Source organism: Poecile atricapillus, chromosome 9 (genome assembly GCF_030490865.1).
Source record: "Poecile atricapillus isolate bPoeAtr1 chromosome 9, bPoeAtr1.hap1, whole genome shotgun sequence".
Classification (NCBI taxonomy): domain Eukaryota; kingdom Metazoa; phylum Chordata; class Aves; order Passeriformes; family Paridae; genus Poecile; species Poecile atricapillus.
Window position 1 is genome coordinate 9,006,697 of NC_081257.1, and position 18,020 is coordinate 9,024,716.

General features: G+C 42.6%; 1 protein-coding gene across 2 annotated transcripts in view; it reads left to right on the plus strand.

Annotated features, from left to right (window-relative positions):
* The window catches only part of SFMBT1 (Scm like with four mbt domains 1), a 71,154-nt gene that overhangs the window by 31,872 nt on the left and 21,262 nt on the right, over window positions 1–18,020 (plus strand). For both annotated transcript variants that reach the window (XM_058845211.1, XM_058845212.1), the window contains exons 2-8: window positions 3,420–3,581; window positions 9,849–9,943; window positions 14,441–14,681; window positions 15,044–15,132; window positions 16,060–16,306; window positions 17,013–17,110; window positions 17,852–17,953. In XM_058845211.1, coding sequence (XP_058701194.1) covers window positions 3,554–3,581; window positions 9,849–9,943; window positions 14,441–14,681; window positions 15,044–15,132; window positions 16,060–16,306; window positions 17,013–17,110; window positions 17,852–17,953 — 900 coding nt within the window. In that variant the 5' untranslated portion in view covers window positions 3,420–3,553. The remainder of the gene's footprint in view (window positions 1–3,419; window positions 3,582–9,848; window positions 9,944–14,440; window positions 14,682–15,043; window positions 15,133–16,059; window positions 16,307–17,012; window positions 17,111–17,851; window positions 17,954–18,020) is intronic.

Here is an 18,020-nt window from a genome sequence, read left to right on the forward strand (position 1 = left end):
AAAGGTTTCTGTTCTCCACATTGGGTGGGATAATTTCTTCAGCACTGTGACTAATGAAATTGGTAGTATTTTTATTACTTTGTTAAAGAGGCATCAAACTTTATTTTTCCTATCTGTAGTCTGCTTTCTGGGCCTTGCAGGTCTTGGAAAGATTTGGAGTGTGCAACAATGCTGAGACAAGGCTTCTGTGACAGGTAGTTTTCTTTCCTACAGAAACAACTGAAACTGATTTTTTTTTTTTCCTTGTCACAGAACAGCAATTAAAATGGCTTGAAAATTTTGAATTTCAGCATAAATTGGAGATTGTAAGAAGTCTTCCACTTTGTCGTCTGTTTGTGGGGGGTCAGGTGAGGGCTTGTGAAATACTTACTTTGTTTATACAACTGAAAGTTAGAAAAATGTATTCATGATTGACTGTAGTGGTCTTAGATTAGGAGAAAGGTGAAAAAAAAGCACTTGGAGTTGTGGATTATTTTGTGGGCTGTGGGAATTGCTGGTTTCTGCAGCAATAATAGAAGCAGAGGCAAATGAGGTGCAGGTTGGAGCTGTGGTTTTGCACAGCAACATCAGGAATTAGGAATGGGAGGGGTCTGTGCCCTGTGGTTTGGAGCCCCATCCAGTGCAGCACCAGGATTGGGCCCACTGTGAGCCCTAGAAAAAAGAATTGTTACCAAAAGTCTTTAGAGGAAGTGCACATGTCCTTTCCCCCCCTGAGGAAATGCATAATTGCCATTTCTCAAAGTGAAAAAGCACAGGTAGTAAATGTGTGCGTGGGCATAGGGACCAGGAGGGCATCCTGCCCCTCTCCTCCCACCTGCAAGAGTAACAAAAGGAAGGGATCTTCGCCTCCCTCGCTGCCTTAGCAGCAGAATTTTGGGGGCAGAGCTGCAGTTTTCAGGCGCTGGGGAGCCCTGCCCTGGCAGAGCTGTAACAGGTTTCCTCCTGCCCGTGCCGAGAGCAGCTCCATGCCGGACACAAGTTTGAAACAGAGTTTACTGGATGCCTTGGCATGAAGGAATTCCCTGAAACCTGTTCCTCGCTGGAGCTCTGTCCCCAGTCCTAAGAGGTGTCTCCTGTCCCCATTGTCTCGTGCGCCTTTGTTTTAAAATAATATTAAGCCTCAGACACCAGCTGATTTGCTTTAATTCAACATCCAACTTATGTTTGATTTCTTTTCATATTCAAGTGAGCCATCTGGCTTTAATGAACTGTAACTGTTTTTAATGCTGCCTCCAGTTGCTAACATCTGAATATTTCATGTGCTGAAAGGAGATTTGAAATGCAGAAGTGAGACTGAAGAGTCCAAAGTATTTCCAAATCAGCTCTGTTCCAGCAGCACTTGTGCTCCACTTCCCTTGAGATTTATCAAAAGATAATCTTTGGGGTGCCAGACTGTAAGCAGCAGCCATGGTGGGTGCTAATTACAAGTGCTCTCTATTTTGTGTACATAAAACACCACAACTGCTTATGAAATCCTGAACAACAACCCAACTTCACTTGGGCAGAATATTAATCAGCTTCAACAGGAGCTGCCAGTGTTTGGCATTTTCTAAATCAACAGTTTCTTTGGTGCTTGGGGTTTTTGGTTTTGTGGGTTTGTTTTGTGGGTTTTTGGTGGGGAGGGTAGTGTCCTAAATATCCTCATGATGCAAAAAAAAAAAAAATTAAAAAATAAAAAATGGAGTGTAGTTGCATCACTTAGTTTAGTTATAGAAGCTAATTGAAAGCTGTATCCCATAAACCGAAAATAGCTTAATTGCAATTAATTCTGAGTATACTTTGCCAGGGCTGCACTGTTCTAAAGCAGTGGCATATCCCCAGACTTGTTGGAATATGTGCTTTGCTCACAGCATTGCCTTTGTTTTGGCTTAGCACTGTGACAGCTGATAGGCTTGGGATAGGCCATTAGCAAGGCATGTTTTGATTAATGTTTTGTTGGTTAGTTTGTGTGCAGAGCATCTTGCCAGTGACATCATCTTCCAGCAGCACTTTTTAAAAGATGGAATAGATGGAAGCTCAGTCTGTGTAGGAGGAAGGTTTTGGGAGGGGATAGTCTGGGAACATGTGCTTGAGTTACCTTACCCTGCACTGCTTTGTCCTTCCTGTGAGCCTGGAAAACCAGTGGAGAGTGAGAGTGGAGCTTAATTTCTCAGTAGCTTCCTCACAGAGGCAGAGCTGGATTGGAGTTAATGTGTGCCCTTGTAGTTACATTCTGAGCACTGACTTTCTGAGCTGGAGTGGAGCAGGTTATAGAAGCATATAGCAGAAATTGGCAGCTGAGTTCCATTCCAGACACATTCCTGTGAAGCTATAATGAATAAAAGTTATTAGTATCTTCTACACAGTAGATTTTTGTGGCATTAAGCTGCCATTCAATAAGAGCTCTTCATGATAACTCCTGCTACTCTCAAAAAATTTTTATTTTCACACATAATGAAATTTTTGAAGTCAGCTGTAGTTTTGATTGTACTTGAACTTCCTACATGACTGAGCACTGCTGCTGGATATTTTATTCTATCCAAGTTTGTTGATTTATTTGTGTGTGAAGGAAGCTACCAGTGTTGTGTACCTCTAAGGATTATCAGGTAGTCTGCATAGACACTGTAGCTGTACAAAACTCAAAATCAAAGACTTTTCAAATGTGTAGGACTTCCTTTTTATAAACCATTGTTATTCAAAATGTGTTCATTTCAGAAGTACAGCCTATGTTTCTTAGAACCTGATTTTTAGTCTTCTATATTATTTCAGGTATCTCAAAACAAGTACTTCACAGACATTCAACAAGAATGCAATGACTTTTTGAAATTACCTTTTCCTTACAAGAGTTTTCAAGCCAATAATCTTTTTGGATATATGGATTTTATGTATTTGGATTTATGGTATTTATGTATTTTATTTTGTTTTATGGCCACTCATCTCTTTGATTTCTATAAAGATGTCAGTCAAAGTGTGTTATTTGTAAAGAAACATGTCACCCAGACTCTTACTTACTATACAGCTTTGCTTTTGTGGAGGATTTTGTAAAGAAACAAAACCTGTGGTTCACTGCCAATGAACTGGTGGGCTTGCTTTAGCCCTGTTTTTACTCATTTTCTACCATCATCAGGAAATAATTGTTTTATTGCTGATAGGAATAGGTTTGTAAATTGGATATTAGGAAGGAATTCTCAGCTGTGAGGGTGGTGAGGCCCTGGCACAGGGTGCCCAGAGAAACTGTGGCTGGTCCATACCTGGAAATGTCCAAGGCTGGGTGGGATGAGACCTGAGCAACCTGGGACAGTGGAAGGTGTCCCTGCTCATGGCAGGGGATTGGAAGGAGATGATCTTTGAGCTCTTTTCCAACCCAAACCACTCTAGGATTCTATCTTAAAAGTAGCTAAAAATCCCAGGAAGATTTTCTTACCAGGTGTTCCTTTCAGGTGTTTTCCAGGATCTCTTCTTGAATGTCCCGGCTGCTGTCGAAGGTGGGAGGCAACTCATGACCACCAAACAGTGACAGCCTTGGACTCTCCTGCTTCTGGCTGCTGGCAACAACCACTGGGCTCCTGTGGAGATGAATGGAGAACAGCAGTATGATGCAGGTAACAGTCCAGCCCAGCTCCCTGGCTAACTTTTCTAAAAACATTAGCAATGTGGAGGAAAGATGAGTGCAGTGAGTGTCTCACAGGGCACGTGCCTGGTGCTGTACACGGGGAGAAACTCCAGTCTCACAGATTCTGGGTTCTGTTCTGGCTGCAGGGCTGTCATGGTTGTGTTTGTTACTGCTCTGTATCAGAGCAGGGTGTATCACTGCCTTGAAGGGAAAGAAAATCTGGCCCACCATGGTGGTTGTGTTTTCTAGAAGCTGTGGCTTTCGTTTTTGTGGTACCACTATGAGATGGGCTTATGAAAAGCTTGGTGGTGTTAACACTTATTATTTTAAGGCATTTATCTTTCAGAGTAGTTAATACCTAGTTCTGTCCTTCTGTTCATCTTGTTAACATTTTGGCAAGCTTTTGCTGCTGGTTGAAAAAGTCAGATAACTGAGGCTGTTTGCTGCCATTGTAATCTGTCCTGTTTTCCTGAAGTGCCTGGGTGTGTCCTCTATGATAAGCTTGTGATATCAATACCTAACCTCCTGCAGAGAGGTATATTATGATAAATCAGCCCAGGTTTTGGATCACCTTGGAACACCAGGCCAGGAAGAGTGTTAGTCTTGGGTGGCTGGGAATGCTAACAGCTTCCTGAAATGGTTCTGGAATTGTGAGGGTAGGGATCATCCATTTTCTCTGTCTTGCCTGATGTGGCTTGTCCCTTTTCTTTGAGGAGGTGCCTACCTATTACAGTTTATATAAAGCAAATTTTAATTTGTAATTATCAGTGTAAACAATTGATCAGGATTTTATCTGAATATTACTTTCTTTTGATACTTGTCTAACAAGCTGCTCTTCTCATAGGACAATCCACTATTGGTAATTTTTGTACCTTTACTTTAAGGAAATCTAATTGTTGTCAGTGTTGCTGAAGAAATATTAAATATCATTTTAATCCATAGTGTTTTTAGGAAAATGCTATCATCTTCTTTATCATGCTGAAATATGCTTCTTGATTATTAATTACAGCAAGTCAGTCAAGTTGTTGTCGATGTTATATCCTCAAATAATCAAGAAAAGGCATCATGGATGTGGATGTAGAATTTCTCCTGGCACATGCAAATATTTTTTCTTTGCATAGTAGAAACTGCAGGCTTCTGTCACAGAGTATAAGGAAGGGAGAAGAAGAGTGAGGAGTTCTTTACATGGTCAGCAGTGATGTGTCAACAGGTTGTGATAGCACATCCCTCAGTCTTAAAACCTTTATTGACATTTTTCCATCTTCCTCAAAAAGTACCAGGTCACAGAGTCCTCTCTCACTTGTGCTTTTGAATAGCTAAGGAAAGGTTTGATACTGGCTTGAAATTACTCAGCAGCTATTTCCCTGAGCATCCTTTTGTGCCAGGTTGAGTACAGGAGGCTGTGAAGAGCAAACAATAAATGATGAGAGCTTTACTTACATTCAGAGATAGTTCCCAGCAAATGCCTGTGTAAGCATAAGCACACTGGTTCTATTGTGCCCTCTAATACTATTTTCTGAAGTGCTTTTGAATTATACCAGTCCAAACCACTGCTGGAACATTGCCTTCATATTCTTTGACTGGTGTAATTTTCTTCCACTTAATAATTTGCAGCAGCTTTTGGAGATTCTCCTCTTTTTCTGGTTTTACATCCAGGCCCTCTGGTTTTGAGAACCTAGACAGAGCTCAGTGTGGTTGGTTATGATGTTCCCTTGCACTATGAGGGGAAGACAACTTTTATTCTTGTCACAGTCTTTCTCAACTCCTGAAATTCCAACCTGTCTTTATTTATTCATGGCCTCGCAGCTGGTGGAGATGAAAAAGATTAACTGTTATTAAAATCAGATTGAACTATATCTACATTTCAGGGTGAGAAACCTTTGGGTTAGCCTTACTGAAGTCTGCAAGACCTTCAATTGTGATGTACTTAAATGTCCAATGTGACAGTCTTCTACTAAATCACATTAAAGATGCATGAAAGTTATTTGCAGTGAGAATTTAGCTGAAATCCAAAGATGAGAACAGCCTAGTGTAGACTGTTTCCATTTCAGATATTTTTAAGGGCTAACTTCCTTAATATTTCACTACACTCTCCAGTCCAAATGGCATAATTCCATATTCTTTCTCTACCTGTATGTATCAGAGAGCAGCAGGATGTAATTTGTGATAAAATTCGGAAAGAGTGAGTGTTCCCAATAATGCCAGTAGAAGTAATGAAAAATGGGAAGTGATGCATGTGCCTAGAAAACTGCTGATATTCTTACAGAGAATTTTCTCACCTCCAAAGTGGATGAATATTCTCCACAGAACCTCTGCAGGACACTTCTCAGATTTTACTTAAGAAAATGTGAGCTTGATTTGAAAGTTCTTCTGACGCAAACTGGTTGCATGGCAAGGCCAGAGAGATGGGAATTGTGTAAGGTTTCTTCCCTTGCCTTTGCCAAAGTTGTGCTTTGCCTCTGGGCTAATGTGCTGCTCAGTCATCCTGTCTAATACAGAGAAATAAGTCTCCACATAGGAGAAAGCTGAATTCATTTAGGGCTTGTAGCAATTAAGGATATGGGGAGAATGAGAGAGCATAAATATGTACAGCCATGCAGCATTAGATGAATAAACTGTGCTTTGGAATCAAATGCATTAAATACAGTTTTGCTTGTTGTCATCTGTCACACTGATTTGCAAGTTTAGAACCTCTCCTGTAAATGTCTGAGGTTTTATTGAACGTTCTGAACTCAGACTGATCAGGGTGTTTAATGCAGACTTATGGCCCCACAGGAATGTGGCTTCATTAAACTGGTCCTGTGTCTCCAGGGATCTGCTAACCTGTGAGGATGGAGCTGTGCAGTAGGCTCTTGCAAAAAATACCAACAGAACAGTTCAAAGGCTTGTTTTAAGCAGGGTTTGCTCTGCTGCCACTGTATTGCCAATAAAACCAGAAAAGTGATTGCATTCTGACTCTGAAAGCATTACCAAGAGAGATGGTCCTTTGCTGCACTTCTGGAGTGTTTCTGCATTCAGATGTTGAAAAAAAAGAGACTTCTTTGGGGGGTTTTTCTTTGTTTATGTAGTCCTACCACATGCCACAATTAATAAGCTAATTTACTGCTCTCACTATGAATCCTCATACAGCATTTTTGCTTGGAGCTGTATTTTGTGAGGTTTTCCCGTTCCACATTACTCCAGAAGGAGCTGTGCTAAATAACCTGGGCTGCTGTGGCAGGTTTGTGAGAAGCAGCAAACAGGATGGTTCAAACCATAGCTAAGCACAGCCCTCAGCTTGGGCAGCCTCTGAAAGGGAGGACAGTTCCCCAGCTCTGCTGTACTCAGTGGTGGAAATGATCACCTCAATTGTAAAACCTCTGTAAAGTGTAAATGAAAGCCGAGTTCAGCTTTTGTGAATGAGTGAACAGAAAAAGTTGTGGGTGCTTTTTGGAGTTTTTAAAAGTCCCTCTGACTGAAGGAAACTCCCTAGAAGAAAACGGTAAGAATATTAAATTTGCCATGAGTGTTGGATAGGGATTTAGGTTGGTTTGTTTCAGTTTCGGTCTGGTTTTGTTTTTTGGTGGGGGTGGTTTATTGTTTGGTTGTTTGGGGTTTTGTTTCGGTGAGGTGGTTTGGTTGGTTGGGTTTGGTTTGTTGGGGTGTTTTATTTGTTTTTTCCTATGAAAACTGTGTTTCTAGTGAGCTTTTGGCCGTGCTGCTGAGCTGCGGGTGCAGGGCAGTGAGCGCAGCCCGGCCGTGCGGGGAGCGCTGCTCTGGGCCCGGGGATCCGCCGGGGGAGCCGCGGCCGCTGATCCCGGCGGGAGCCGCTTCAGCCGCAGCCAAAGGCGAAGGGTCACTGGAGCAGCCGGTAAACCGGCTTTCCTGGGAGCTCCTTGTAGCAATTAAGTGGCAACATAAGTTACTAATTGACCCTTTCAGTGTGTGAAGTGACCTGTGGCTCATTTAAGGAGCTTAGCCGCCCCTCCGGCAGTTATCTGATGGCAGCGGGCATTGAGCGCTCCGGGACAGCCCCGGCTCCCCGCGGCATTCCCGGAGGAGCCGCTGCCTTCCAGAGCGGCCAGAGCTCTGCTCTGCCTCCCTCCGAACATCCCCTCACTGCCACACCATGCAGGACCTGCTTTTTGGGGCTGCAGGGGAGGGAGGTTGTTGCTGCAGGGTGGTTTTTATAGGAAGGGTGAGATGGTTTTCTTTGGGTGGGAGGAAAGTTAGAATTCGCTCCTGGGTCTGACTGGTGTTTGTTCCCTTTTGATGGTGAAGCTGTGAACTTCAGTGTTTTTATGGTCATATAAAAATAAAATTCTCTTTTAATGAGTTGAGAAATCTTAATCTGTTTTAACGAAACTTTGAAATGAAATTGTTTTATTAGAATGGCTTGCAGCCAAAGCTCTGAGCAGCTCCACCCTAATTTGCAGACAACTGTGGTCTGTGTTTTAACTTTTTGTTCCCTAAAAAAAATTCTAAATAAAATTCCTTATTTATTTCTCCAGGTAATTGCCTCAGTAAGCTAAAAATTATCCCTTAAAAGTGATGGTGATATTCAAGCTCTGAATCTTTTGAGCTCTTGGTCTTATGAAAAGCCAAAATAACCTCCTGTGGTTGGTTAAAAACAGACAAAGTTGGGTTCTGCAGAGATAAGAGCCTCCTTTAAAATAGATAATGTCATCAGCAAACAACAGCTAACCGAATATACATTTTTAAGTTTTGGGAAGTGATAATTCCTAGAGTCACAACGAAAAGTCAAAGATGAGCTTAACCATCAGTCTGAAGATAAAACAAACCTATTAAACTCAAGACTTGTAGGTTTTTAGTCTATTTAACGTATCTCAGACTTTTGGACAAATATTTGGTCCTTTCTATTGAAGGACTGGGAATTGTCCCAGATCTTACTTAGCAAGTTGTTAGCCTGTCAGGGGTCTGATAAGGACATGTGGTGGTAATTAATTCATTTTTATTTTTTTTATGTGTAATGTTTCCTACTCAAACTACTGCTGCTTGAAAGCTCAGTTACTGCCTGTCCTAGGAAAGGCACAGGGTGTGGGAAATACCCGTGTCCTGTAGCCTTTGCTGAGCTCTCCTTGGGCTTGTGATACACAGAGATTTCTCTGTTTTCAAATATAAACAAGGTGTCAGGTTTCCTGGTCCTGAGAGGGGGAAAGCTCTGTTGTTCATTCATAAGGACAGCTATGGTGCAGATGGTGGAATCAAGCCTGAAAATGAAAATAAAAGCTCTGCTCTTGTGTGCTGTCGCTGCCACTCTGTTTTGTTGCTGAACCTGAACCCCTTGTGTTAAGGTTAAAAATGCTGCTTGCATGGGCTGGAGCCCTCCTTGGCCATCCCCCTGTGTTCCTGCAGGAAAAATGTCACCTGGCTGCCTGCTGAAATAAACAGGGGGCCTGAAATCCAGCCTGTGCTGGCTTGGTGTCTTTTTAGCAAAGTGGGGGCATGTTGGAGAAAATGGGAGTAAGAGAGAGGCGGGGATGGGGGCCAGGCCAGAACTGAAGGGGAGACCAGGGCTGGGGTACAGGCTTGACAATAATAATAGAAAATTTGACTGATCTGTAGTGTGGCTTATTACAGGTGCTTGCTTCCCTAACAGCCTGAGTGAGCTTTGAACTGTGGTTTGAATGATTTTAGCACATCTATGCTTTAAATGCATCCCATAATGAGGTTTTCTTGGTCTAAGGAAGCTGTTACACCTTATGAACTGGGGTTTTAAAGTGACCAAGTTGAGTGGACTTTATTTCAATTTTGTCTCAAGTTGTTTTCTTTAGAACTACCCTGAATCCTCCTCTTTGCTTTTGATGTTTTAGAACAGCTAAATGTATACTATCTAACTTTAAAAATAGCAGTCATATTTCAAAGGTGTTTTAGACTTTCTTTTCAAATCTATTTCTAGTGGTATTGCTCTTTTCTGGGTGATTTTTAATTTAAAACACCAACAGTCCAGGGTGTGTGGAGTTCTGAGTCTCTCATATATGTTGATACAAATATAGAGCTTCTCCCTACATTTCCCTCTCACAAATTGTAAGCAAATTTGTGCTAAACTAAAATCCTCAGGATTTCACTGTTTTCCAGACCAAGTCCAGCTTCAAAGTGCTGTTCACTGGCCAGGAAAGGCCAAGTAGTGCTGTTCATTTCTGAAATGTGTTCACTGCACACTTGTGTAGTCAGTCATTTGGAATTGAAGTGGGTTTTGCTGTGGTTTGTAGTAGCCTAAAGCTACTGATTTAGAAATGTTTGGCTTCTCTTCCAGATGCTGGTTCCAGTGTGGAAGAAATGGAATTCAACTGGGATGAGTATCTAGAAGACACAGGAGCAACTGCAGCCCCTCATGGATCTTTTAAACATGTGAGTAAGGGAGTGTGTTTGCACTTAGCATCTCCTACATTGTTTCTTTCATACACTAAATGTTTAGGGTATCTTTGCATGAGTTGCTTTTCTCAAATTTGGAAGACTAACTAGAATCATGTTATTTTCTAGAGAAATACAGGATTTAACCTTCTTATTATTGTTTCTTGTCCTGCTCTCTGTACATAGCACAGGGTAACCCCACCCACAAGTGCTGAAATCTAAGGAGTTAAAGTCTTTTCTGCACCAGATGATAAGCTTGATTTTTCTCAAGAAGCTCAAAATATCCAGTTTCTTTCTTCTTTTGGTGATTGCTCCTGGACAACTGCTATGGAGGAGTAGCTTTAGAAAGCTTTAGAAAGACAGCAGAATAGTTCTTGAACAGCAGAATTCAAATTGCTCTCAAAGAAGGCTTTAATGGCAGAACTCAAGGAGGCAAGGAGAAAATAATAGCTTTGCCAAACACCTGACTGTAGTAGTTAGAAAACTGATTAGGATAATTGTTGATTAGGCTTAATGAATAGGATGAAGTCTTGATAAGCCCTTGTCTTTGCCCTTGGACATCTTAAATGTTTTCTGGTAAAGTCCTGGAGAGCACTGTCCCATTGGGGAAGATCTGAATGTGAAATCTGCCTTCTTGTACAGGGTCCTCAGTGAGGGTGAGCTGTACAGAGCTGGTGTCCAAACCTGTTGTTGCTCTTCCAACAATTAAATCACCTTCCAGACTGCCAGACTGGTGACTGTGTGTGACACATTGCTTGGAAGACACCCTGTGGTGCTCAGGCTTTTGGGTCCAAATACCATGACTTTCAGTATGAGAAAATTTAAATCAGCAGGAAAACAGACTGAAGTCTGTTTGTGAAGGATCATGAAGCATTTTGAGTCCAAGAGTAACCTGGAGAAATGAAGACTATTAAATAATCTGTAAAAATATGTCAGTTGTGTTAGTAGTACAGATGCACAGAAAATATAGACTTCACAGAGGCTGTTAGATTCTGCACGTTCAGAATGGAACTATTGGGCATTTTGTACCAGAGCTCCTTAGAATTTGGCTGGAGACCAGTGTTGATGTTCTCTGTAATAATCTTGGCATAAAATTCTGAGAAGTTATTGCTGACACTGAATTGACAGGCAGAGAGAGGAGCGTATTTATATCAGTCTCGCTGTTAATAGAAATGCAGGAGTGCAAGGTCACATGCTGGGGGTTTCTGCGGTCCATTGGGAGGTGGTGTGTTGGAAAAGGTGGAGTAGAGAGCCTCACTGCCTCCCAGTGGAGAGTGACAGCCTGTCTTTGTGAGAGAGCACTGACACAAGGTTAGTGTGATTCCAGGATACATCAGGTGAGTGACTGCACTGGTGTGGCTGTGCTGGTGACTGTGGTCCCTCCAGCTCAAATCCGTGGTCCCAGTTTCGTGACTTGAAGAATGACGTGTTTTTATAATCCACCATCAGGAGAGCTAACAAACTTTACTCTCAAAGAAACAGAGTGGAAAAACCTGATCTGAAGAATAGTATTGGCACAAGAGCAAATGAACATATATGATTAATTAATATAAATGTATTTTTAAATGTAACTGTATGGTTTGAGTTTGGTGCTTTTTAAATACTGAAGTAGTGAGCTCCCATTATGAGTTGTGGGTGAGAACTATCTCGTCTTGTAGAATGAGAGTACAGGTCAGGTTAAGAAAATGTAATCCATGATCGCACAGCCTCTATTAGCAAAGCACTGGACTTGCTGATGGGAGAAGTGACTTTTTATATTTGCTGATATTAACTCTGAAAGTTTTGCCTTGCTATGAGTAAGATGCATTGGAAAATTAAGCTACTTCTCAAATTAAGTGTGTTCTAATGTTTAATTTGTTAGCATTTTAAAAATTAAACAATATCAAGATAAAAGTGACTGTTTGGTATAAAATGTAATAGGAAAAAGAACAAAAGCCTGGAGCTGTAATGAATGCCAGTGTTGTTACTGCTCCCAAGTCTAAATACATCTCCTCTAGAACTGAATGCTATTTTAAATTCCTTTCTGCCTTTTAAAACATGAAAAAGAAGTTGGTGTTCTGCATCATCTGAACACATGTATTTGCTGTGGGTTCTTGCACGCTCTTTATCCTTTTTGTCTGTTCCTTACCATTATCTCCCCCTGGACTGAGTCCCTGGGCCTGGCTTGTGCCACAGCACAAACTGGGAGACAGCTCCTGATGGGAAGGGGGACTGGGACTGGAGTCACAGCTCCTGGCCAGCTCAGCTCAGCTGCCTCTCGGACCCACTGCTCCAGAGGAGATGCTCTGAGGGTGCCCATCCTGCCCTGCTGGCCAGGCTGGTGCGGGAGGCCCCTTGCAGGATCCCACAGTTTGCTCCTTGCAGGATCCCGCAATTTGCTCCTTGCAGGATCCCACAGTTTGCTCCTTGCAGAATTCCACAGTTTGCTCCTTGCAGAATCCCACAGTTTGCTCCTTGCAGGATCCCGCAGTTTGCTCCTTGCAGGATCCCGCAGTTTGCTCCTTGCAGGATCCCACAGTTTGCTCCTTGCAGGATCCCACAGTTTGCTCCTTGCAGAATCCCACAGTTTGCTCCTTGCAGAATTCCACAGTTTGCTCCTTGCAGAATTCCACAGTTTGCTCGTTGCAGAATCCCAGTTTGCTCGTTGCAGAATCCCAGTTTGCTCCTTGCAGGATCCCACAGTTTGCTCCTTGCAGAATCCCAGTTTGCTCCTTGCAGAATCCTGCAGTTTGCTCCTTGCAGGATCCCACAGTTTGCTCCTTGCAGGATCCCAGTTTGCTCCTTGCAGGATCCCGCAGTTTGCTCCTTGCAGAATCCCGCAGTTTGCTCCTTGCAGGATCCCGCAATTTGCTCCTTGTAGGATCCCACAGTTTGCTCCTTGCAGGATCCCACAGTTTGCTCCTTGCAGAATCCCAGTTTTCTCCTTGCAGAATTCCACAGTTTGCTGTGCTTCCCCAGCCCGGTGGCGCTGCCGGGAGAGGGCGCGGGCAGCGGCTCCATCCACACGGTATTTCCAGGAAATGGCCGGGACACCTTAGGAAAGGCACCTGGTGGCAGGGAACGCTCCTCCTGCTGCTCTTGGTTTTGCTGAAACCTGCTCTCCCTGCCGTGAGGCTTTGTTGAAAGATCGGGTATAGGGAGAGCACAGATTTCCCAATTCTTCAAATGCCGCTTTGAGCTTGAGGCCTTTCTCTCAGGAATCAGAACGTGAAGTTTTTGGGAATATCTCTTCAGCGAGACAAGTCTCTTAAAAAAGAGACACCCTCTATAATACTGCTTCAAAATGCCTGCAGGTATTGGGTCCTGCTGATTAGGCTTTTAAGAAGAGATTTCTCTAAGTGAAGAGTATTAACCTGAAGGATAGGAACAGTTAACACAAGCATATGCTTTTATTTCTGGTGTAGTTCTCTTATTTTTAGCAAACCAGTATCTGCTGGCTGCTGAGACTATAATAGCTATGGCAGTTACTGAACTGTCAGCACAGAACTGGGAATAAGTACCCCAGAAGATATCTGCTCCATCTGCATCATACTGAAAGCCTTTCTTGTAGTTGGTTCAAAGAGGAAATGGAACTTGGGACCTCATAAAAAAGAAAGAAAACACCAATTACAGTCAACTGAGAATGGGGAATTGACATGTCAGAGTTTTAATTAGGACTGAGGTCCTGGAATTAAGCACAGATCAGAACTTTCTATAGAGAGAGCTGAACAAGGTCCATCTGCTCTTTCAGGATTGTTTGAGTTAAGAGAAGTTAGGGATATGAGAAACTTATGGAGTTGCCTTCTCTTTTAAGTGTCCCATTTCCACGTCTCAGTCCCATGCAGTCGGATTGGTCACCTTCACACAGCACACCCACATACAAACAGAGCACTCCCAGTGTTTGGTGCTTTATTGTTGTCAAAGCATGAAGAATACACACTGATTGCGTTCCATGTGATTTATGTAACAGCGCTGCTTATAGAATTATTTAGGTTCTTGCACAGAGAGGTTAAAAATCCTTATTCTGCACTCTGTGCAGTTTTGTGACTTCCTAGATGAGCATGGTGGAAGGGACAGATACTGTTACCTGAGGCATGTGTGCTTTAAATGGGTTTTATGTCCAAAGACCTTGAATGACAAGTTTAACACAAGCCAAAGTGGTGGTGCTGGGTTTGGCCTTTAGTTGTGCTCAGGTTGAGAGCCCAGCTGTGTGTGGGAAAGCCTTGCAGTGATGCAGAAAGGTATTGCCCAGGGCAGAAAAATGAATGGCACAGTATTGCTTTAAGCTTGAAAAGATATTCTGAAATGCAAAGAGGATTTCATTAGTGGTGATTCCATGTGCATTCCAGTTTGGGTCCCATCATGTGATAAAATTGTTTCTCTGAAGAGACTGGGTGGCATTTGGCTTGAGATTTTCTGCTAATGATCTTGTCTAAATTATTATCCTCTGTTATTCAGCAAAGTTTCTGAGAGGCGCTTGAGGAGACCTCTTGTGATGATCTTCTTCCTCTTCAGGTGGATACAAGTTTGCAGAATGGTTTTGCCCCTGGCATGAAGCTGGAAGTCGCTGTCAAGTCTGACCAGAACACCTACTGGGTTGCCACCATCATCACCACGTGCGGGCAGCTGCTGCTGCTGCGCTACGATGGCTACGGCGAGGACCGCAAGGCCGACTTCTGGTGTGACATCCTGACAGCTGACCTGCACCCCATCGGCTGGTGTGAGCAGAACAAGAAGATTCTCAAAGTGCCTGAAGGTACCAGCTCTGTGTGCAGAAACAGGGGAACACGCCAAGGGGTGCTGTTGTCCTGTGTCAGCCGGGCAGGGAGCGTGTGTAGCTGCTGTGGTGTGTAGGTGCTGGTGCAACAAGCTGAGGTCATCTGCTGTGTTTTCCTGAAATCCCATGACAGAAGCGTGGGGTTATCTTAATCATCACCATCAAAATCTACTGCTTTGAGGTTTCCTTTAAGTTTGCTTTGTTTTGTTTCTTTGTTTTGTTACTGGTGAGTGGCAGATTTTCCTGAATTAGGCAGTGCAAGAGTGTGGTAACATCCTGTGTCTGAATAATCTTTATCTGGCAGGAAAAATCACAGTCCTTCTCTTTCACTCTTTGTTTAGGTATCAAGGACAAGATACCTGACCAGGAGGAGTTCCTTCAGCGGGTGCTGAAGGGGGCCTGCAGTGCCCCTGCTAACCTGCTGGAGGGGGTAAGTGCTGCGAGGGGCTGCATTCTGAGTTTTGTCTTGGCTTTGCCTTTCATCATTAAGAGGACCTTATTTGAATTGTCAGTTCAATTCCCTTTTTAAGTTTAGGGAGCATTGTAATATATTGTTGACCCCAGAGTTCCTCTCTCTAGTGTTTCCTATTTACAGTATTTAATTTTTATAGTGTTGTCTTGAAACATATCTGTTGCTGCAGGTTTGGGTTGTTCATTAATCCTGGCAAAAGAAAGACCTTTTTCAACTCCCTAAGGTTTCAATCTTCTTCCAATTCTCTTCCTCCTCCATACAGCTCTAAGAAAATAAAGCTTTATTTATCTGGGTTTTATGTTGTCTCCTTTCTTAATTGACTCCTACTTTGCATTGGTTTTTTTTGGGCATTTTTCGCTAACGGTCGCTTTATTGTTTCACTTCAACATTACATCTTTGCTAGTGAAGAAGCAAATTTTTACCCCCTGTTCTGCACTTAAAACAATATCTGCACCTTGTATCAGTGTCTGGCTGTAAAGTACAGAACATAATGGTTTTTGGAAAATGCCTCTGACATCTGTGTTACAGCTAACAGTTCTGTCTGTATGTTTCTGTCTAGTCATCTTTGTGTGCTGGATGACTCAGTTTTAGAAAGAGGTTATTCATGTTTCCATCAAACCATGAATATATAAATAATAATGTCTCTGAAAGTGATAATGAGGACTTAAGTGAAATGTGTGACTGTATCTACAGGCAGTGCAGAAGCTCTGACACAAACACCAGCAATTCTGAACATTGTCATTTCTGACTTGAGTTAGGAAGGGACATGGATTTCTGTGCTTCTGTGTTCATACTTTATTTATGCAGACAGAATGTGTGTAAAGTGGTGGAAGTATGGCATTTGTTTTGTTCTGATGTGCAGAATAACTTGTATTCTTTTTGTAGCTTCACAGAGGGAAAAATCCATTGGACCTCATCGCACCTGGCTCCCGACTGGAACTGCAAAACATCCGGGATTCCCTGGAAGCCTGGATAGTCAACGTGGTAGAAAATGTTGGTGGGAGGCTGAAGTTGCGGTATGAAGGCCTGGATGATTTGGACAGATTTGACCAGTGGCTCTTCTATTTGGACCCTTTCCTTCACCAAGTGGGTTGGGCAGCTCAGCATGGATACAGCCTGCAACCACCTTTAGGTACTTGAAAACACAGATCTTGTATGTGGTGATCAGAGGGTAGAGGCTGCTGCTTTAGTGCTCTGAATTGTCCTTCTGGGTGCACGTGGTGGTCACATAATCCCTGTGATCTGAAAAGTCCTGTACCTAATCAAATGTAGGTGAAGGTACAAATAGTCCTACAAGACTTTTTCACCCACTTGTTCTAAAGCTGCTAAATGCTTTTGGCTGTTAAAACTTTCCTCCTGTTTGTGCAAAGGAAAGAAGTGAGGAAGGGATTGCCTTCCTGATTTGGTTATTTTTGGTATGTTTGTTTTCCTGGGGTGGAAAAAGTCTTATAGTTTTGAAGTACTGCTCAGCAGGAGCTTTTGCCACCCTCAAGCCTACTGGACTGATGTAGATACTGTTTGAAGACATGAAAATGTTCCTTAAAAGAGTGACCAAGTGAGTGGAAGTGGAGGCAGAGGCTGGAACAGGTGGACACATCTTTCAGGCATGTCCATGTCAGGGCAGGTCATCAGAAGAAGGAGGCAAAAAGTGGCAGAAATACAAAGGGATTGCTTATGAGCTTGCTGGTGATGTAACGTATTTCCTGATGAGGGGAAATCTTGGGGAAAAAAAAATTGGCAGTTTAAGAGGGGCACAAATCAAACTTTATTGCTATGTGTTCTGAGGGAAAAGAGGAAGAAAAATGACTACTCAGTCTTTCCCTCCCTTTTTCCTCAAGCCATTAGGTCCTTGAGGAGTGAAGCAGATTGGCAAGAGATCTTGAAGAAGGTGAAAGAGGAGGAGGAGGAGTCATCTGTTCCTACTGATCTTTTTAAGGTAGTTTAATGCTGTGGCTGATACCATGGCAATGCTATATTCCTCAGAAATAATACAGCAAAGTCAGTCACCCAAAATTCTTTCCTTGTTTTGTTGGTTTTTAAAATTTATTTCCTTTCTCTCTCTGGTGTAAAAACGTGATTATAAGGAAAAATAATCAATGCACCCATCACAGTTATGTGAGTCATTAGTTATCATGGTTCACATGTTTTAGACCTTCAGGTTCTTACTTCATTTTTCTTAGCTTTGTTTGGACCCATAAATAGAAGTAGAGGTGCTGTTGCTCTTGATTCTTTTGGGTCATTTACAGAGCAGGATACAGATAATTCTGGGGCAGGAGCCCTGTTCTGCAGGTTTCTGTTAGACTGGAAATGGAGTCCTGTATAGTTCTCAATTAGTCTAGTTCATGAGCAGTGCTAAAGGTTACAGGGAAAAACCTCAACACATTTCTATCGACCTACAGGACCACTCTGTATTATCAAATCTTGCTTCTGTGTGGAGAATGTCAGAGGAAGAAGTCAGAGGGACTCAATTTCCTAAAACGCATCAAAAACTGTCAGTCTCAGGGGGCATTGTTGGCCTTTTCATTTAGAGAAGTTGCTGGTACCGGGACATGTTGATTTCTTGGAATGACCTGATAAAAACTCCTTAAAAACTTGTCCTCTTCAGTTTATTTATGTGAGGTACGTGTCTTTTTTGATGGAGGAGGGCGGGTAATCACAGCAACACATCATTTTCCAGGATAAACCTGTGATTGGAGTGCACTCATTCTCTGAAGGCATGAAGTTGGAAGCTGTGGACCCCATGGCTCCATTTGTTATCTCTCCTGCTACAGTTCTCAAGGTACCAGGGTTCTGAAACCACTTCTGCTCTAAGATTCAGTTCTACTGCTACTTCTGTTCTTAAATGC